A 22,141-nucleotide genomic window follows, 5' to 3' on the forward strand; every position below is an offset into this window, starting at 1 on the left:
ACCCATCCAAACACTGTTGCGGAACAAGTACACTCCCTCATGGCAATGGCACTCCCAAATGCACCCTGACACACCACAAAAACTGCTCAGGAACATGACAAAGAGCTCATAACAAAGAGCCCAAGGTGTTGACCTGGCCTCCAAATTCCCCAGATCCCAATCTGATTGAGCATCTGTGGGACCTGCTGGTATAAGTCCAATCCATGTAGGCCCCACCCACATACAGGACCCAAAAGGTCTGCTACAAACGTCCCAGAGCCAGACACCACAGGACACCCCCAGAGGTCTTATGACCACCTTGACAGGTCAGAGCAGTTTGGGCTGCACAAGGGGAACCTGCACAATATTCAGTAGGTGGTTGTAATGTTGTGGCTGTTTGGAGCAGAATAGCACAACTCAATCAGGCCTAATCTAATATCAAACTCGATAGCTCTGTATCACTCTAAATTTTAAATCACTCAACTGCTTAAGCATACATTAAGATCACCAGATCTAGGATCCACATCAAATTGTACTCTATACTCTCTGTACTAACTGTACTTATTGATAAAAGCCACCTAAATACACCTGCATTTTTTAAATCAAGATCCATTATTCCCAGAGAAATTTACAAAATGTGAGAAATTAACAAAAATGGTGAACAAAGCAATGTTAGAGAATGAGAAATATATTTATGGATCTGTCCCTTGATCCTGATCCACACTAAAAGTCTGGGCTGAGATTCATCCTCTGTCTAAATTTCATGCAAATCAGTCCTGTAGATTATGTTTAATCCTGCTGACAAACCGACCAACAAACTAACATGCCAACAGACTAATGTCAACAATAAAATACAGTTTAAAAAAATCTATTAAGATGGGGTCTGTGAGTTGGGGATTTCCTTGTGCTGTGCAGGCTGATGCCAAGACAGGTGAGATCAGGCGTTGACTGATGTTAGCCTCTGGGGTTTGATTGTACCTGTGACAAACCGCTCACCTGGAAAAAAAAGTAACCAGCGAAGCAGAATGACTCACACAAAGCAGCTTATGATGCTCATTATGACTAGTGGGAAAAACCTGGGTGATAAAACACACTCTCTATTTGTTCACAGTATTTTTAAAAGTCAGCAAAGTGGCCACATTTTATACAACAGGGATGGGGATTTCCAAGGTGCTTACACTGTTGCTTTTTACCTCCATCCCAAGTTGTATTGCATAAACATTTGAAGTATTGCATTTTTTTTTACTTTGTACAAACCTTCATCATACTACATCTAAAACTCTAGCTGAGACACATAAGAATTTATGACACGCTGAGGCTCAAATATTGAGGAAAAATGCTTAAGGGAGGCTTTACCTGCCACCATTGTGTGTGTTCAGTTGACTACGGTGCCTCTTTCCCTGTAATGACCTCAGGCCACAAAGATCAGTGAGCGGTTTGGACATACTACCCTCTAATACCAAGCAGCAGAAAGTGCATAACTGGTGACTGCCAAAATATCTCTTCAAAATGTATCTCCTGTACCTAATGGCTTCACATGGACCCATCCTGTTTGAGGTTTGAGATCTTTATCATAGACTCCTCAATGCATGAGAAATATATCTCACACACAATGTCACAATTAATAGCCTTTAAACACTGAATAATTTGAATCTGCAAAGACACTATTAACTAAATGCATCAAATAAATGTAGTGGAGAGGAAGTATAAAGTAGAAGAAAAAAGGAAATACTCAAGTAAAGTACCTGAAAATTTTACTTACGAACAGTGCTTGAGTAAATTGTGTTAAAAGTTTATTTCATCATTGGTTGCTTTTTGACACAAAGAATAAAATGTTTCCTGCAAATGAGTGTCTCCTTGATTCCAAATAATCAGGATCGGTATCGGCTGTGAAAAAGCCAAAATCGGTCGACCCTGATAAACTAGTAACAATTAGCATACCCATTCTGGAAATAGCTTCTTCCTTTTGCCTTAGATTGGATCCATTGACAGGGATTTATTTAGACATGTCTCTCCACAGACTCCATCACACAGAGGGAGCTAATGACAGTGACTGCCTGAGGAACAAGGATCATTCTCTGCTGTCCTTTTAACCCATCTGCTGTGATGACAGGTGTTCCTGCTCACCTGGGCACATGCTGACTACCACAGATTCAATACCTACTCCAAGGAGGTTCTGTTTTCACCCATGTCTGTTTGTTTGGTTTGTCAGATGGATACACAAAAAATAGTGAACAGATTTCCACAAAACTTGGATGGAGGATGTGTCTGGGCGCAGAATAGACTCCATTAACTTCTGGTGCGGATTGAGATAAAACGATCTAGGAATTTTTTGCCACTTTCTTTAACAATGCAAGATAGGGCATTTTTCAACGTGCCATGGCACTCTACGAGTGAGTACAATTTGAGGCGGATTCTCGATCTTGTGAGTGAAGTTTAAGTTGAGCAGCTATGAGTGGTTTAACATTTAGAGATATACAGGTCCATCAAGTTTGAGTTTGGATAAGATTTGATTGAATTAAAGAGGACTGTTGGGCCTTGACAGAGTGCACTACTGAGTGCTATTCTGTTTTCATTTTATTTTATTTTTTTTAAACAAAACAGGGCTAAACATGTCGTTACTGGAGAAATTTGTTATTATTGCTTACAAACATGGCAATTAATGGAACAGACATAGAATATATGCCATTGCAAACATAAAGTGTAATTTTTTGCGCATGTGCATCTGTGTGTGCCTGAAGGAAGCGTGCAACATTGCCGTAATATTCAATGAATTAGGAGTTTATAGTCAGTTTATCACATATAATGGCGGTTTTAAATCTCATATCTTATCAGTACTTTCCTGTTATACCCAAATAATGAGTGTGCGTATGAGTGTGCGTGCGTGCGTGTGTGTGTGAGAGAGTGTGCGTGCGTGTGTGTGTGTGTGTGTGTGTGTGTGCTCTCCACCTTACAGTGGTGGAGCTACAAAACACAGGGGGAGGGTCATATGAACTGGCGTCCGCCTCGGGCTCTTTCTTTGTACCCTCCCCACTTCCACCTCCATCCGTCCGGCCGATAAGAGCCTTGTAGCGATCACATCTATCAAGTCAGCAACAGAAAGACAAGACAGTGCCGGAAATAAGTTACCTTCATAATAAAAAAGAAATCGTAATCACACCTGGGGGAAGCATCTTTCATTAACTACTAAGTCTATTCTTATTACCGAAGACATGGAGTTTTCAGTTAATACATAATCGATTGCTGTCTATGTCACACGTTGGCACATTTATCAAAGAAGCTAGTATGCCTATTCCATGAGTTCCTGATAGCAAATTTTGATTCAAAATCAACCTTCTGTATCAATTTCGTAGCTATAGATCCCGTTTAAGGTTATGTCTTGACATAATTTTCATTACGAGCAGAGTAACCTTTTATTTTGAAAGTCACAACAGCTCGTTCCCGTGCTGTCCAGCTTGACGCTGACATCTTCACGTTTGGTACCGAAACACTGCGAACACAGGACCACTTCACCGTCCTGCTCCGGTAGGAAGAACATACAGAGACACTGACTCGGGACGTGACTGATCGCAACCGGCGTCCGAAAACATTTCCTGTTGGAGAAGGGAAAAACTGGATACAGAAGGAAAAGAACCCGTGAAATAAATATATTTTACTCGAGAGGTCGCGGTCTAACACAGCGGAGTTCGCTTACAGCTACGACACCAGCGTTACTTGATGCTGCTGCTAAAGGAGTCGGTCAAGTGCGGTGAACTTTGGGCTTATCATATTTGGGTTGTTGTTTTATAGTTTGCAACTTCCTTAGGGTGAAATTAACCGCACTTCATCAGGCGTTATCACGAGGGGACGTTGCTAACCTAGTGAAGTTGAACATGTTAGCTGTGAATGATTTACTGAGGCATTTCTGCGGCGGACCCACTCTGCTGATAAAAAGGCAGTGCTGGTGCCGCTGAGGCTCTGTTGTAAAGTGCACTTTCAAGGTCACTAATTAGGCAGCGAGTTCGGTGTGAAGTGAATGAAATTGAATGAAAGTGCGTTCAGAAAGGTGAGGCGGGTCTGTCAACGGTGCAAAACAGCTTAAATAAGAAAGTTGTATGGACTCAGGCTCACATATGAGTGGAGAATACTCACCGACATTTATGGAGAGTCAGTGTATCATGCGGCTCTGACTGTAAATCTGGAATGGGGCTCTTTTCCAGGATGCAAGTGCACTGTTGAAGACTGTTATAGCCCTCCTGCACGGGAATAGTTCACTACGGTTTTTATATTAGGGCTTCTACCGAGCAAACTAGCAGAAGAGCGACTAAAAACTCAGAGACATCGTATTACACCGTCGAGATAGAACCGCAACGGACGTTGACTAATTCCCCTCGCGCCCAGACCATGGCCTCCAACTCGCGGAACAGCTGCCTCTGGTTGCTCTGGAGACGGACCTTCCTCGCGCTGTCCATGTGTGCGCTTGGGGCGCGTGGAGCGGAGGATGAGAGCGCCTTCAACGCAGAGGTAAAAACACTACTAATGACAGGGCTGAGTAATTAATACTCATTACTCACAGCAAAGGATGGAGATTCACTATTCCATCAGAAAGACAACAATTAGACACGTTTATTCATCAAGTCAGACACATTTTAATAACCACAGAAAAGCTCTCAAATGCTATTCCTTTGGTAAGCAATATAAGGTATCAATTCTTTATAAACATGAACCAAAAAATTTGAATTGATACAGGATTATCCAGACACAACATCTGGTTCATGTCACTGATATTGAGTGCTATTATAATACCTTAGACACACACTTATATTCTTATGTGGTGATTATGGTTAGCAAAGTATATTGAGTGGCAGGTGTACAAAATTAAACCTAATCGTCAGCAATGACACTGTAGCAAGCATTACAGGAGTTTGTGTGACATAAACATTTATAAATTTAAGTTGTTTACCTCACAAGGGTGTCAGAAATCTTCTGGTCAGGACCCACACTTAAGACCATTCACATCTTTAATGTACCTGTATAGGAGGTCCTCCTCTTTCAGTAATTGGATATGTTTTATTCAAAGCATCTTGTTCTTCTGGGTTCCCCTATCACACCTTTCTCAAAAACAACCTCCACTGATAATCACTGTGCAAGTTAAGTTAAGAATCCTGTCTGTGAAGCTTAGGTGAATGGGCAAACATACACAAAAATTAAGCATTATACTCTGACTTTATACCTATGAGAGGGTGCTTAGTAGTGGAATGTGTGTTGGTTGACACAGACAGACAGACAGACTGCCCGGTCATTAGAGGTGAGCTTGCATTACCAAACTCAGTGACCAGGGAGTCTGGTTGTCAGTCAGGTTGTTACATGTTCTGATGGGGTATTAACATAGCTGTGATGTGTGTGTGTGTGTGTGTGTACGCACGTGTATGCGCATGCAGGTGTGTGTTAATGTATCCTACTGAGACAAGAGACAGATGGTTTACACAACGTGTGGACTGATGAGAAATTCCTAAGCACTTGTTGCTTAATGTGCATTTGTGTGTCAGCTGAAATTTGTAACAATTGCACTACCCATGTTGTCGTTATAGCATTTGAATGCACCATACAAGCATAGATCTCTGACAGTTTAGAGTTTACACAAGTGTTTTATTGTAACAAGTCACCATAATGTAGTTTGAATCAACAGTTAATTTATGAAAGTGTAAAAGTGACAGGACTGCCTTTACTTTGGAGTTACAATTGGTTTCAGCTAATTTTCATAACATCTATATGAGGATATGCTAAATGCCATATCTGGAGCAGATGTGACCGAAGCCTGTGATGTAAAATGTAAGGAATAGCACAATAATGAAGTTGCCTTGTAGGAAATTGTAATAAGAACCTGTTGTCTGTAGCTTTCCATTTGACAAGTTCAGATGATGTTAAGGTATAGCGGCCAGAGAAAGTGTTTGCACTTAGCTTAATATCAGCAGTGCTCTGACAAATCTGTCAAAACATGAAGGCATCTATCTGTTAAATTTAGGTAAGACTGCACGTATTACTTGAGGATTCAAAGAAGTCCTGCTGTTCCTTTGTTGATGCTAATCTCCATGACCTACCATAATCTTTATGGCTGGGCAGACCCTGTTTTTATGAAGTCACTGATGGCCATGCAGTGTCTTTGTGGCTGATGAATGCTTCTCTGGTGTCTGAGAAGAACATTTATTTTCATTTGCAGCAGCTATAATAGGGGTTTTCATGTGTGAACAGGCTGAAAAAGGCTTGAATTTCAGCTGCAAGGAGGTGGTAAAGCACATACTGTATGTCTATTGCTCAAAATAAAGGAAAGGTAAGGCTGGCAAGCCAAGGCTGGTAAGGACACTCAATTTAATCAACATATGCATACAATTACATCACATGTAAAACTGATACTTCTTTTGGTTTGTTTCAAAGCAGCCTCTAATGTGTAAATCAAACCCAGGCTGTGTTGGATTGTGTTGAAAATACATTATACACCTACTCTACAGTATTTTTCATACTGAAATACATTGTTCTGAGTTTAATCTGATCCTCACTCTTCAGATGGAAGGCAATCCATGCGTAGCGGTTGGTCTGAGACCTCAACTCCTACTCTGTCTGGACAAAAAGGATGAAGTGGGAGGGAAGAAGAATGAGGGAAAAGAGATTAATAGAGTGACAAGAATCTGATACATTTTGATTGAAAAAGGGAAATGTCACAGCAAGAGAAGTCTGTGGAGTAACTCATGAAAGAGAGACAAAGATGGAGGGAAAGTTGACGGGAATGGTAGCGGTCACTCAGCTGTGCAGCATGTGATGGCTGAATGTGACAGCTGTTTTCTAACTGGGACACACACACACACACACACACACACACACACACACACACACACACACACACACACTCTGTTCACAGGCATGCTGGGCCTGGGACTTCGAGGCATCTTAGGAAATACAATGGACACTCTTGTCTGAAGAAAGAGAGCTGGCGAGAGAAACCTGTGAATAGGAGAGAAAGAGGATGAGAGAGCACGGAAAGAAACATGACCATGATGAGACAGGCTGTACAGAGAGAATGCAGAAAAGTGTGCGACAGCAATTTGGAGAGAAGGCAGAGTAATATTAGAGAGGAGAGGGGTAATCAGTGACTTATTTCAGCACATAACGAGACAACTTCCTCAATCCTCCGTGTATCCATTTAATCTGCAGCATGCTGTCTCTCTACATTCCTGCCACATCCCCCCTGCTCCCCTGTGATTGGCTATGACAATGTCCACAAAGAGTCACGTTGCTAAAGTGATGGGACGAGACAGAATGCCATAAGATAGGATGTATCTCTGAGAATGCGTTTATTTATATGTTTTGGGATATTTCCTGCGTTTTGCTAAATCATGTGTTTGTTGCATGCATCAGTCTAAAAGTATGGATAATTATCTTGTGTGCATAAAAGGAGACATGTCTGTTTGCCTCTCTTACTCCACATGTGCTCCATGAAATCTTTAAATTGAACACATTCAGTTCTCTCCGTCCTGTCTGTCCATGTCTCTTTCTTTCTCACTAGTCCATTTACTTATCTATCCTCTTGGCAGGACTTTGGGGGGTAAGAAATGGCAGCAGACCAAGCCTCGGAATAAAAGCTCTGTTAGTATCTTGGCTGACATTGTGGTGGACACACACACACTCACAAAAACGTACGCACTCACACTCCTGGCAGGTTTTACAACTCCTTGTATATTGCTCGGTCTGGTTTTGGCAGGTAAGCTCAAGGACTCTTTGAAAGACCATTTAATAGACGAGGCTTAGCGTACATGCGCACGCACCCACACACACGAGCACTCCCCTATTCCTCGTGTTGTCTAAGACTTGTTTTGTATTCAGCCCAGCTGATGAGGGAAGGTGAGCAGCCAGACTGAAGTACTTTACTGTTTTAGACGATCGGTGTGAGGGGTGGCAGGGGTTCATATGCCTCCATACATCTTCCAAACAGCACTGCAGCTCTGCCCTTGTACCTGACTACAGCCAGTTGTAAATACTTGCTACAGAAGGGACAGATAAAGAGTGTAGAGAGAAAACATCAGATGCCTGGGTGTACACAAAGACACCCAACACAAATGTTAACAGATATGTAGGCATTTCCTTCTCCCTCAAGTACTATCACTGCAGCAATGACGACCATGTGGAGATGCTGATCACGGAGGAGCAGGGAGGAAGTGGAATGAATAAGGAAAGATGCATTTTGGAGATTACACAGGACAATAGCTTTGTTTTTCTTTAAATTATTTTGACTGGAATTCTGATGGGAATTGCAATTTTACTCCAATGTTTCTCCTGCAGTGTCTGTTGTGGTTGGACGACTGTTAGTGGATACATTACAGCAAGTGCTTTTTGTTTTATCAGCATGAAATATGAACAGCAGCAGCTGACATGAAATGACAATCAGTACTGCTCATTACTAATCAGTTTTTGAAAGACTTTCTGTCTTTTCTGGACATGTTTCTTGTCATTTAGGGAATTCAATTATTTGCTTCAAACCATCTACCGGAATCCAACCAAGACTGAAAAAAACAAACAAAAAAAAACAGGTGTATGTATGCAGTTCTTGTTCAGTTATCTATTACCTGATACACTGATGTTGGTGGTGGTGCCTACTTGGGTGTTGTGGAATAGCAAAAACATGTATGCTAAAGTTATTTGAGTTGAAAAGAGTGTTCAGTGAACCCTGCCACCTGTTTCCCTCACCTTGACTTGATGGTGTTTCAGGAAGTGCATGTTTGTGTTTCAGTGTTTGTGTGTGTATAATTGTGTGTCCATGTGTTTGAAGCTTTCTTATCTAAAGGCAGAGGTGGGTCATGGTCACGACAAGTTCAGCCCTATCTACATCTCTTCCTGCTCCTAAACACTAACACACAATCACAGAATTGATACAGCCACTACGTCCGCTGCCAGAGAGAGAAATATAGACAAAGAGGGGGGATAATGGTAAAATAAAGAATATTCTGGGTTCCTTTTATAGCTCTACTCCTACAAGAGAAAACAACAGAGGTGTAAATAACAGACAATTAAGGTCTTTAACATAACATTTTCTTGATTGGTGGTGGTGGGCATACATTGTATTGTCTTTAAGTATGGTTTCTAAGCAATAATAAAGTGTGTACAAGACTGACTCCCATCATAGTGCAGTTTCTCATTTGTGGAAAAATGTCACAAAGTGGAATGGTATAATATAATACAATATAACAAACCTTCACAGTCCTTGTTGTGGCCATTTGTTGCTTCACAACAGGTTTTTAAGTGGGCACCAGGTAAACTACTGTCGGTTTGGGTCTGATCCGATTAAAGTGAAACTCTTGCCAAAATGCAACCTAGGCTTTTTTTGTGAATGTGTTTGAGTCAAACCTTCATGTAAAAGCATAATTTCGACGAAAAAGCCACTTTTAAGATTCACCATAGTTTCGTTTCCGGGTCAAACTCATTTTCAATGGCGTGCTCGGGGCAGCTGTTCAAAAACCTTCTTTAAAGCAAACTTTGTGTACACAAACGATGTTCTCAATGCTCGTGTTCATGTGTAGAGACCCTGGTGATGCTACGAGCAAAGTTTCATGTTGTGTCGAGTCTTCTTAGTGTTTTAAAAATAGTGATTTTGATGCTACCGTAAAGTTGCCCCTGCACACCATTGAAAATGAGTTTGACCCGGAAACGAAACTACGGTGAATCTTAAAAGTGGCTTTTTCGTTGTAATTATGCTTTTACATGAAGGTTTGACTCAAACACATTCAAAAAAAAAGCCTAAGTTGCATTTTGGCGAGAGTTTCACTTTAATGCAGGGCTTTCCACAAAGATATGGACTAGCCGTCTAGTGGACAAAATATGCCCTCAAACTGACTGTCATCAGTATGAGAAGTGGAGATACAACTAATTAGATTACAAATTATATTGTAAATGTACAACAGGCATTAGTTAAAACCCATTGAAGCGAATGAAAAGAGCAAAAACTGATGGAACAACAGACCACAAGTGTGTTTGGAGATTTGACATAAAGATGAAGTAGGGTTTGAAGGTTGGAGATCCTCAAGCTAAGTGCTCCAAAGCCTGAGGGCTCAGATACTTGCGGCTTACACCCCTGACCACCTGATGGCTGGACTATAAAGACATGCGATTTCAGGTGGAGAGTAACAAATAATTTTGCCTCACTGCACTGTATTCTTGAGTTACTTGTCTTTCCACTACTGATGTTTAAATTTGAAGAAAATTCTTTGTGAGTATGTACATTCTAACTTTAAGAACAGAAAGTCAGAAAAAGCACATCATTTCAGGGTTGGGCAATGTCAGACATATGACGATGTCTGTAGTGAAACATTGTGAGGGACGATGACATCCTTGTTTACGAATTTGAGGCAGCGTGTCCCCTCATTGTTGCCATAGCTTACCATTGTAGCGGCCGCTGTTTCCCACCATTGACATGAATCTCCGACTGTCTCACCCTGCAGAGGAAACTATCTCCTGTTACCGACGAAATATATCCCTGTGCCAGGATTAAAACCATCCTCGTCTCCACACCACATGTCTGTAACTTAGCTTTGTTCAGCCTCATATGCATAAAACAACGTTGGCCAACTAGCCAAGGAAGCTAAGCAAAAAAAAAAGTGTATAAAAACGGCATGACTGAGAGAAACAGCAGCCTGCGGGAAAAGAAACACTGCTGCCACAAATTTAACTGAGGGTCTTGGGTTCGCCTAACTGAGCTGGTTTAATAAGAAAATAATAAACGGGACATGGAGACATAATGTTAGTGCACTGTCAGCCATCAGCGATAGATGTTGGCATCGTCCATCGGCCCAGTCCTATTGGGTAGATCATCTGCTTTTACTTTCAGCATTTAATATTATTTAATTTTTTTACATTTTGTGGCAAATGAGCTTACTGAACGACTTACTGATTTCATGCAGTTCCTTACTACAGCTTAATATGCTTTAAAGATATAAAACCTCAATCTTCAGAGAAAAAGAGCTACTTCAACAAAGGCTATTAATGGGCGACAGTCATCATTAACTACTTAAATTGATCACAAAGCATGAGACGCCATCACAGTCTGTCAGACTCAGCTCAGCAATTGACAGAGATTGATTGATCAAGCATTATGTGTTCAAGATAATTAATCACAGCAGTACTAAAAGGACTGGTCTAATGGTGGTGGAAGGGCACATGCAGACAAAACATTGATTTTCTCCAGCTGGGAATGTTGGAGGCAGAGTACTTGTGTTGAAGTTATGTTGAGGTTTGATACCACCAGCTGAGCTGGTATTTTTAAGGTCAGTAGCTCTGTGATGATAATATCAGGTCCTCTTATTAGTGGTTGATTTCCAAGAGTAGCAAAGGTCCACACTTTTGCCCTTTGACCTTTTTATTACATCTAGTCATATTGTACTTCTGTAGACAGTGTAGAAAGTGCAGGGCACTCAGGCAGAGAGTCAACAGAGTGAATCAACAAAGGTGTGGAAGACCATTTTTAATTATTTTTTATTGGACTGTGGGGATATTTGGTTTGTGCAGGACACACATAGAGCAAGAACCAATAAACCCTTTTGGGGTGGGTGGTTACCACCTACACTAACCCATCTCGTCGGCAGTACATAAATGTGACCAGAACATTTATGACCAGTATTTCATATTTATAAGATGTGTTTTCTGTGAGTGATGAGCTTGTTTTTTATGGTTTTAAAGGAGTGGGTTAGTAAAGTATTATTGTACATTGTGAAAGATGGGCGTAAACTGGAGACCTGAGCACACATATGCTCACACAGCTCCTGTACATGCATGAGCACAAATGCACAATCAGACACACACCCTTTTACATTCCCTGCACCACCATGGGGAGTGTGGCCAAGTGTAGGGGTATCTAGTATCTCAGACTACCCAATATGAAAGTGCGAGTGTGTATGCGTGTGTGTGTTTCATATTAGGTTTCTACATAACAGGTGGGACAGACTTTGCGTCATCCCTGATTAGGGCAAGTATCACGTTTTCTCCCTCAAGTCTGTCATTAACCCCCACCCCCAGCCCACCCACTTACATACTCGTAGAATACAGTCAGAGACAGAACAGTGTCCTCATTCAGGCCTCAAACTTGATGTCCACCATGCGCTCTCCCTTTTATATACAAAACATTAAATTCAACCTAATCCACAGAAAAAAAATGCATTGTTACATCACTGTTACTTTTCTTTAAAAAAAAAAAAGTAATTTTACCACAAAGCCTGAGTATCAATGCAAATCTGTCATGTCATCATGTTACAGAAATTGAAGCCGAGGAGACAATTCAATGTTCTGAGCTATAAACAAAACAAATTGCCCATATGCTCATAAAACAGCTATTGCTGTTTTTACAATTTCTATTTATTTTCCTTGTCATAATTTACCTCTTGATTACATAAAAAGTCTCCATCTTCTGAGATTCTGTGTAGAGTGAGCTGTCGGGGATTAAAGTCTTATTGTAAATCTTTATTTTGTTGTTGCTGTCAACTTCAGTGTAAACCTAATGAGTTCTGATTCAGGTGACTAAGAAAAGCATTATACAAAAAGATGATACATCTTTATTTCTTCCAGATTCCTTTATGTTTTTCTTCCTGTGTGTCTCCAGTCATGGCTGAGGATGTATGGTTACCTGCCCCAGGCCAGCAGACAGATGTCAACCATGCGATCAGCTCAGATCCTGTCCAATGCTGTCAGCGACATGCAGCGGTTCTATGGCCTAGAGATCACTGGACAGATGGACCCTCAAACCATCAGGTCAGCAGGGTGTTTTTGTGATGTTTTTGTACATTTAGGCTTACTCATAAAAGAATATGGCCCTGTACCTATAGGAACACTGTCCTGGAACTCATTTTGGGTCCCAAACTTATGTAAAATTGTTACTTTCAAGTTTTATAAAGCCACCAGAATGTATTAATAGGATGATTTGAACAAGAATTTAGAATTATAGAAAGGGTTTGCTGGTCAAATCATGAGTGGGGTAATGTTTTCCTGTTAAGCAGGTTTCCCTCAGTTGCTTAAGAGGAGCTGCTCAGTAGCCTGGCTGCTCTAGGCAGCTTGTAGGTACACTTTAAATTAAACACCAAAAACTACACAGACATCGAGAGGAGAAAGTTAGGGTTTTAACGTCATTCTCCCCTTCATCTCTCCTTGTGGGTGCTTCTTCCTTTCAACACACCCGCACATATGTCTTTCGTGCTCCTGACTTCTTTCAACTTCTTCAGTGCCATGAAGAGACCCCGCTGTGGTGTGCCTGACAAGTTTGGAGGCCAGATCAAAACCAACGTGCGGCGGAAACGCTTTGCCCTCACTGGACATAGATGGAACAAGAACCATCTCACTTACAGGTAAAAAAGATGTTCTATTTGTCAAGAAAATCTTACCTGTCAAAAATCCACAGTACATGGACAAAGTCTTATTTTCTTGGTAACACACTTAATTAATTTGTGTATTATCAACTGAAGTACTTTTATTTTAAGTTATGTTTTTCATTTGTTTTGTTGTTTTGTTGTTTTTGCTTAAGAATCAAAAATGGAAAATGTTTTACTTGAAACTTGTATGAGACACAAGTCTTCCTCTTCCCCTTTTTGTTTTAATAGCATCCAGAACTACACTCCTAAGATTGGAGAGTATAACTCATATGAAGCCATCCGGCGGGCGTTCAAAGTCTGGGAGGGGGTGACCCCATTGACCTTTGATGAAATCCCCTACCAGGAGATCAAATATGGACGTCGCAAGGAGCCCGACATCATGATCTTCTTTGCTTCGGGTTTTCACGGAGACAGCTCTCCCTTTGATGGGGAGGGAGGCTTCCTAGCTCATGCCTACTTCCCTGGACCTGGAATGGGTGGGGACACACACTTTGACTCCGATGAACCATGGACCATAGGAAACCAGAACGTACAAGGTAAATAGTTAAAGTCAGTATAATTTGTAATGTCTATCATCTTATGAATTTTAGAAATATAGGGATATAGGGAAAAAATGATTAGAGAGCAAAAATGACAAGCGGAAAAGAAAAGGATGATCCAGGCATATTTATCTACAATACACATTTCTAGGTTTTTAGAACTTTAAAGAAACACAGTCTCATGAGGCTTCAGGTGGGTGGATGTTGAGTTGAGTTGGTGTGTAGTATGTGTTTCTTTACATGTGTGGGCCAGGCTGCAGCTTGCTGTATTATAAAGCTTTTTCTTGAGGGCTTAGATGATGCAAGGGAGTCATTGGTAGGGTAGAAATGGAGGACTGAGAGCTTTTCGGGTCATGGATCATTTCTGCGAGTGTTCAGCTGATGTGCAGTCTGCAGCACTTTCGTTATGCCATGTTGTATAGGTTGTAATGGATCTATGCAAACAGCTGTCCCCATCACTTTCCTCCACACCTAACTAGACTTGACATGGTGCAGCCTGCTACATCATCTCTCATTTGTCAGGCTCCGCTACTCCATTTACCTCTGTAAAAGTTCAAAGGTGACACACAGTCTTTGCCCCAACTGCACCTTCTTATAGTTCTCAAATTTACCCCAATTATGTTGGACAAGCTGCATGGGAGAAAAACACACACACCCATGCAAGGTATTTGTACTTCTGTGCTTTTGAGGACTTCATTTTGCTTAAATCATTACCTTGATTGAACCACATCCTTCAAACCTCTGCACTTTTTTAAAGATGAACTCTAAAACCAAAAACAACTCTTAACACCAATGTCTATCACTAATCATATGCAGAATTAAGGATTAAGATATTATCTTCACTTTTAAGAAGCTTCCAGTGTTCCTCTCCTTGCAGTGCACCCATTAACCTTGCTGACTAGAGAGGGTTTTTGGCGACAATGGGCTTTCCTGCCCTGTTATCTACATACACACAGCAGACACAGACAGCTAAAATTTGTGTGTGTGGACATCCGACCATGTGTGTGTGTGCCTGTATCTGTGTGATCAGCTGTGTGTGGGATGTGTCGCAGGACAGATCACAGGGATGGTGGAATACCACAGTAAGTGGGAGTGTGTTCCACTCGGGAGATCTGTAGACTGCTCTCTTTGTTGCACCATGCTACTTACACAGCTTAAAAGCAAAGTCCAAACAAATTACAATCTTGTCTGACTTAAGTTAGACACATGTCCAATTAGCTGAACCTTTCACAGATGTAGTCTTCATTTCAATCTGGCATTGTTACTGCCTTTCAATTGCATTCGTGCTGAAACGAATCCCCTGCCCTTTGTGAAATTTAAATTTGTAAATTCTTTCTGCTGGCAAAACTCACGAGATAAGTCCATTGACTGTCTGAGTGACAATATACAACACAATTGAGAGTATCTATGAATCATACAGCATTCAGAGCTGACACAACAATTTTGCTTGATTCAGTTAATTGTTTAAGTCAATATAAACCAAACATTGTATGGTTCTAGCCTCTATAATGTAGAAATCAAGGCCAAGGGTTGAGGTCACAGTGACCTCATAAAACAGGTTTTTGGTTATTTTTTTTTCTAATTCTTGGTGGAACATGTGTGTGTGAACAGGGTGTCCGCGCATCCTTAAAAAGTCTTAAATTCATGTATCTAAAATTAAGGCCTTAAAAAGTATTAAATACGTCCATGTTTTGCATATAGGTCTTAAATTACATTTAGTTAGATCTTAAATATGAACGTTCATTTACCGCTTCCGTCATCGCCTTTTTTTTTTTTTGTTTTTCGTTTTTGGGAAATGTGTTGGTGAGATTCACAGTTAGCTCCGTGTGTTGTACTTCTTTCTGAAGTATCCAGGAACGTAAGTGGCATTTTGCCAACAGCCCGGTTGGAATTTATCGCCGTACACTTCGCCAGTTCCGGAAAGACTTCGACTGCGGAATCTGCTACAACTATGGGAAAGTGTAAATTTAGTGTGTTGACTTGAACATCCAGAATTCAGTTGGTTAATAGCCGCATAATAATGAATCTGAAGCACAGTGTACGCTCTGCAAGAGGACCCTCAAATTGGGCACATGTGGTGTGAAAGCGCTGGTGTCACACACAAAATCGGATAAATAGCTTCTAAAAGTCTCCGGCGAAGTTACGCTATCACACGCTTTTGTTCGCCTTTGTCACCAGTTCCCGGTCCAAGTTCGTCCAGTTCTGCTCGACCCGAACTCTGCGCTGCCTCTGCTGTCTTGCAGTCAAGCAACATTCAAACCATCTTCGTTTCAACTCCGACGTTGAAAGCGGAGGTGCTTTGGATTTTGAACACCGTCTGTGTGTGTGTGTGTGTGTGTGTGTGTGTGCAGTTTTTTAAGAAAGTGTGGGTTATTGGAGTGAACTAAATTAGGTTAAATTCCTAGATAAAAACTAAACTAAAACTATTAATCACTTCTTAAATTAATTAAAACTCAACTGAAATAAAAAGCAAACTGAAAAACCAAATTAAAATAAAAACTAATGAAATTTAAAAACTATAATAACCCTGACACACACTCACTCCATTCTTCATTGTTTGAGTTGCTCTGTGAATGGCAATAAATGTAGTTATTTTTTAAAGTAATTCTGGGACTTTATTTTTCCTTACTGTTTCGTATTTCATGTAGGTCTTAAATTTAGTTCAAAAAGGTCTTAAAAAGGTCTTAAAAAGTCTTAAATTTGACTTGTTCAAACCTGCAGAAACCCTGGTGAAGCATATAGTTTGTGTCTTCTATCAGAATCAGCTTTATTGGCCAAAAATGTCTTCACATACACGGAATTTTCTCAGTGAACCTAGGACTAGGCGATAAAACGATCTTGATCGTTTTTCATGATAAAATTTTCCACGATAACGATGATACATTTATGACATTTATTTTCGATAGTTATTTTTGAGTCCGTTTCCTCTACCTAGAAAACACTACACTAACAACTCAGAATGACGGTGACCACCTGTGTGTCTAGCCGACACAAGAAAATGAGCGGTCCAACTAGCGAAACCGAGTGTGAGGAAACTGACAAAGACGAAGAAATTGTACCGAAGAAGGTCATACCACTCCGGTTATTTGGAAATAGTTCAGCTACCTGAAGTCTGACAAAGAACAGACCAGCATTAGGTGCAAAATGTGTCAGCAACCAGTCCTCAGCAGAACTGGAAACACCACCAACCTCTTCCGTCATCTCAAAAGGTACCGTCCCAAACAGTACTCCAAAAGCATGAGTTTGCGCTATCATGCTAGCATCAGTCTCCCCTCAAGTAGCCAACAGCCCAGCCCCACTGCTTCTACTAGTCAAACTTCAGTTCGACAACCAACAGTTGCCGCTGCTTTTTCAGACATTACCCCATATGAAAAGAAACCGAAGCGACACAAAGACATAACCGGTGCAATTACGTACTGTATTGCTAAAGATATGATGCCTATAAGCACGTTTGAAAAATCAGCTCTACGCAGAGTGTTGGGTAAAGTTGGAGGAGCAGCTCAGAGATGTCACCGCTTATATGTGGTCTGGTCGCACGTCCAAACCACATCATGTCTTACAGAACAGGAGGCATTAGAGCTGAACTGAACAACTACCTGCAAGCTCAAGAATGTGCAATATTCAAAGAATACAGCAGCATAATCATCCTCAACTTTACCTTTTTATTTTATTTTCTTTAATCAATGTTCAGTTCAGTATACTACCTCTAAAATGTTTGAGACACGTTTGAAACAAGCAATTTGTTGTACATATTCATCATTTTATTTATCCAGTGATTAACATAAAGCCATTTGGTTGGTTGGTTCTGTTGTCCCGAACTATCACTTTTCATTTGCTGGTGGAAACAAAAGTAAAGGAGATTAAAACTGCAAGCAGTGATGAATGGGCCCTCGACCCACGTACGTCGGACCGTGGCGCCGTCAGAGGGTGCGCGGCCAGGTGTGTGCTTGCCCGTAGTCTGTGGAAAGGTTCCTACCTAAATGGGATACGTGTGACCCAAAACACAACAGTGAAATTTTCAGTGACTACCTGTGTCCAGTGGGTGGTGCTATGGATATGACGCAGTATTGATACATAGAAGTATTGCGGGCTAAATCCTCTACATGTGTGACGAATTTGGTGTAGATGGGAAATTGTATGTTGAAGTTATAAGGACTTCCTGCTTATGGCGAGGGATCGAAATTGACCGCACCACCATGCCCACCAGGTGTAACGGAGGCGAAAGTTTTTGATAACTTTTCATCTTCGAGGTCTGAGGATGATACTGAGTGAATGTGAAGTCTGTGGTGTTAAATCTGTAGGAGGAGTTCATTAAAGTACGAGGCATGGAAATGGGTCCAAATGGCGGCGAAATCTGAACTTTGAACCAAAATGGCCGACTTCCTGTTGGACTTAGGGTATGGGTGTTGATTTTTGTTTTGTGCGTCTGGTCATGATCCATATGCACACCGAATTTCGTTCATTTCTGTGCATGTAGGAGGCAGGGCTTCAAGTTTGAAATATTCCAGGGGGCGCTGTGAATGTTCGTGACTGGTGATGCATGTGAAAAATTTGGTGTTTGTAGGAGTTTGTCTGTACATATTAAATGGGAAAACCCATTAGGGGGCGCTACTGAGCTGTTGTGTCGCACCTGAGGGCGGTTGTGGTATTGAATTAACGTACTCATGAGTGTGAACCTACGTGCTAGATTTGGTGAGTCTGCGAACATCCTAAAGTCCTCTAAACAGTGTCGGAAAAATTTAAATCGCCGCACGCCATTCAAGATGGCCGACTTCCTGTTGGGGCGAAAAATGTCACAAAATGAATTCCTGCTTAAATCTATGAGACCTATAGTCCTGCGAATTTCATGACGATCCGAGAATTTTTTTTCCGTTAGGGGGCGCTATGGAGTCCCCTTGCCACACCCACACCCAATCAAGTTGAATTATAAAATTTTTCGCCAGATGCAACATCTGTGCAAAGTTTCGTGAGTTTTGGGGCATGTTCAGGCCTCCAAAAAGCCGCCTACTTGGCAGAACGATGAATAATAATAATAAGAATCCGAGCAAATACAATAGGGCCTCACACTGGTCAGTGCTCGGGCCCTAATTATGCCGTAATCTCACATGAAGCAGTAGAATTATATGAAGTGACAAGTAAACTTGAAGAGCCTCAGTTTGGATCATCCCTGCTGAAGTGTCCTGAAGCAAAATCAGCTCTGACCTCTGACCTCCTTTTGGATGAGGTTAAACAAAAACAGACTTAAGCTAAGGGATCAATATTTACACATTGAAAATGTATATGGCGGCCATTGACGGTAAAAGCACTAATCCATTGAATCCATTCTTTGCAGTAACTGTGTTTTTTCCCCTTTTCTTTGACCTAAGTTTCATGTGTCAGTGAATAAAAATTCTATTAGGCTAAACATTTCTGGTGTAAACCTTGTGACGGGCAATGTGATTAATCAGCCTTCCTGGCTTGGATGCTCTCACAAAAACAGATTTTAGGCTTTATCCAACTCACTTGCTGACATGCACAGTCAAACACACCTTACGCAGATGATATACTATGGGACAGTTGTGGGAAAAGGTCAGACGTTTTTGTGGTCCTTTGTGGTCAGATGAGACCAGTGTGAGTAATTCAGTGGCAAAAGGCAGAGCAAACTTGGAGAGTGCGTTTTGGTTGTCAGGGTGCTGCTTTAGTGCTCCTTTTCTTCCCTGGGAGCCCCCACTGCTGCTGATGAACGAGGTGTGAGACATGGTAAACAAGTGAACAAAGCTTCAGAGGGTTTAGATAGGACTTGAATGACAAAATGTGTGTGTGTGTGTGTGTTTTAGGGTAGTCAGAATTAGCAATAGATGCATTGGCTGAACTTCTAACTTTGTCAAGACTTTTGAAGTTTACTCCTTTTTTCTGTCCAACTGAATGGTTGTCAGTTACCTCACAAAGGCCTCTTTATCTGCTCTAAGCGCTCTCTCTCTCTATTTATCTCTCTCTCTTTTCATCTTCAGCTATCCCTAGCACACTGGTCTTGCCCTCTGCTGTTTTCTCTGCTTGAGTGTTAGCTGCAGCTAAATACACCATGAGGACATTCATGTGACTCTGATATTATAGATAGCGGGGGAGATGAACTGTGTGTGTGTGTGTGTGTGTGTGTGTGTGTGTGTGTGTGTGTGTGTGTGTGTGTGTATGTGTATGATTTGCAAAGAAGAAATTGGAGATGCACAAGGACAGGCATCCAGAGCATCTCCCATTTCCCTGTATGCACAACAGTGACATCACCAAGTCCGAGACACCCAAATGCATGATGTCACTGGCACAAATCTCATCAGTCAGCATGGGCCATTGGGCCAGACCTATGACTAGCAAGTTCAAAGTTCACAGGGAGCAGGGCCATACAACAAAGAGGTATTGACTGAGAGGAAGTACCCACATGTATGCTGGCTTCACTTCAGAGGCAAACTTATAGGAATATGTTGGTAGAGAGGAAGTTGATGCAGTGGTCAGTGTGTCACAGCCGTGTTGTGGACTTGTCAGTATGTAATTGTCGCAGTGGCAGTGCACAACAGCATCCCTTGATTGGTTAAAAATGTTAGAAATGCATGTTGATTCATATCAGAGGTCATTAGCCTGCCTATGTGTGATTTATCCATCAGATCTGTGTAAATTATTGACATCAGTACTGACAGAGAACAATGCACAGCCAGTGTCAAACATTGACTGCATTGATTTATTAGGACTTTCTGCCCTCTGGGGTTTGGAGCTTATGCAGTCCTTGAGTCTTTTTCATACAGGCACACATGTATGAATACAGGAGGACATGTGTATTTTCTCATTCTCCTTCTGTACAAACAACAACCCTTCTCTAGAGATCATGTGTTAAACAATGAAGTGCATTTACCTTTCTCCCTCCCTTAATTTGTCTCTTTGCTTCATCATATCAATTCAGGTAACGACCTCTTCCTGGTTGCAGTCCATGAGCTGGGCCACGCCTTGGGTTTAGAGCACTCCAACAACCCACTGGCCATCATGGCTCCCTTTTACCAATGGATGGAGACTGACAACTTCCAGCTGCCTGAGGATGACCTGCGGGGCATACAACAGATCTATGGTAGGTTGGTTTTTGGATCACTCTCCTGGGGTCCAGTGTGTATAATGTGTGTATTCCCAACAAAAAAAGACCACTCTGTCAAAGAAGACCATTTTCCTTTAATTTTCATCCTGAAATTTGATTAAAATGTGATTATGTCTTTGTCTTTACTAATGTTCTGTGTCCACATGCTTTTGTGCTATTCTTCTCGCATGTGTAATGTTTTCATATGACGACAGCCTGCCAGGGACAGCTGTCATGGTCTGAAGTAGTGGTTGTGTTATTTTACTTGTTTGTGCTTATGTGTTAGCCATCAACCTGCCAGGGACTGCATTTGAAAATGAGCCTGTATGGCTAAATCTCACACATTTACATGATAGACTCTTGTGCTCATGTTAATTAATGTGCATTGCCCCTTCTTTAGACAAAAGTGCAATCCCAATAGGTTGCTTTAATTTATTGGAATTACACAGACTTAAGCGTCACACTTTGGTCTTGTCTTCTGTGTTTCTTCATTTAGATAGTCCTATATGTTGTCATCATACATAATACTGAAAAATAGGTTGAACCCACCCAATTCATTTATCCCTCAAGGTCAACCAGGCAGCGGCCCCACCCAGGCCCTGCCCACTGTGACGCCCCGTCGCCCAGAGCCCAGGCCACCTCAGACACCTCCTCGGCATCCTGACCGCCCTAGGACCACTGAAAGACCAGATCACTACGGACCCAATATCTGTGAAGGGAACTTTGACTCGGTTGCGATGCTCCGAGGAGAGATGTTTGTTTTCAAGGTAAATGTTCTGAGGTTCAAGAAATAGGGCCACAGCTAGCTTGATTTAAGTTATGAACATAAAACATTAGAAGAGATATGTTAACCCTCCCAATGGTTTATTATATGTCCTTGCTTGGAAATTAAGCTGGCCTACAGCAGCGGAGCCATCGTGACAAGTTAACTGTCTCAATAAATTAGTTATTCGTTTCTGCAGAATCAGTTTGAGACAAATGGCGTGTGCACGGCCAACAAGGGGTCTGTTTCCAATCAGGTCCTTGTGGATTGTAAACCGACAGGGCCAGAGTTTTTATGAGACGGAGCACTGTTAAAAGGGCGGGGTGTTGTCAGGTGTTAGCCTTAAAGAGCCTCTGGACCCACACAAAACACTAACAAGGGCTGAGGC

At 41.5% G+C, this 22,141-nt stretch overlaps 1 protein-coding gene across 1 annotated transcript in view; it reads left to right on the forward strand.

Annotated features, from left to right (window-relative positions):
- Window positions 1-3,532: 3,532 nt before the first annotated feature.
- mmp15b (matrix metallopeptidase 15b) overlaps window positions 3,533-22,141 on the forward strand; it is a 37,672-nt gene continuing 19,063 nt past the window's right edge. Inside the window, exons 1-6 of the mRNA XM_073464510.1 lie at window positions 3,533-4,482; window positions 12,596-12,744; window positions 13,212-13,334; window positions 13,587-13,894; window positions 20,826-20,987; window positions 21,561-21,757. Of these exons, the coding sequence (XP_073320611.1) occupies window positions 4,363-4,482; window positions 12,596-12,744; window positions 13,212-13,334; window positions 13,587-13,894; window positions 20,826-20,987; window positions 21,561-21,757 (1,059 nt within the window). The 5' untranslated portion in view covers window positions 3,533-4,362. The remainder of the gene's footprint in view (window positions 4,483-12,595; window positions 12,745-13,211; window positions 13,335-13,586; window positions 13,895-20,825; window positions 20,988-21,560; window positions 21,758-22,141) is intronic.

This window comes from Pagrus major, chromosome 4 (assembly GCF_040436345.1).
Source record: "Pagrus major chromosome 4, Pma_NU_1.0".
NCBI lineage: Eukaryota > Metazoa > Chordata > Actinopteri > Spariformes > Sparidae > Pagrus > Pagrus major.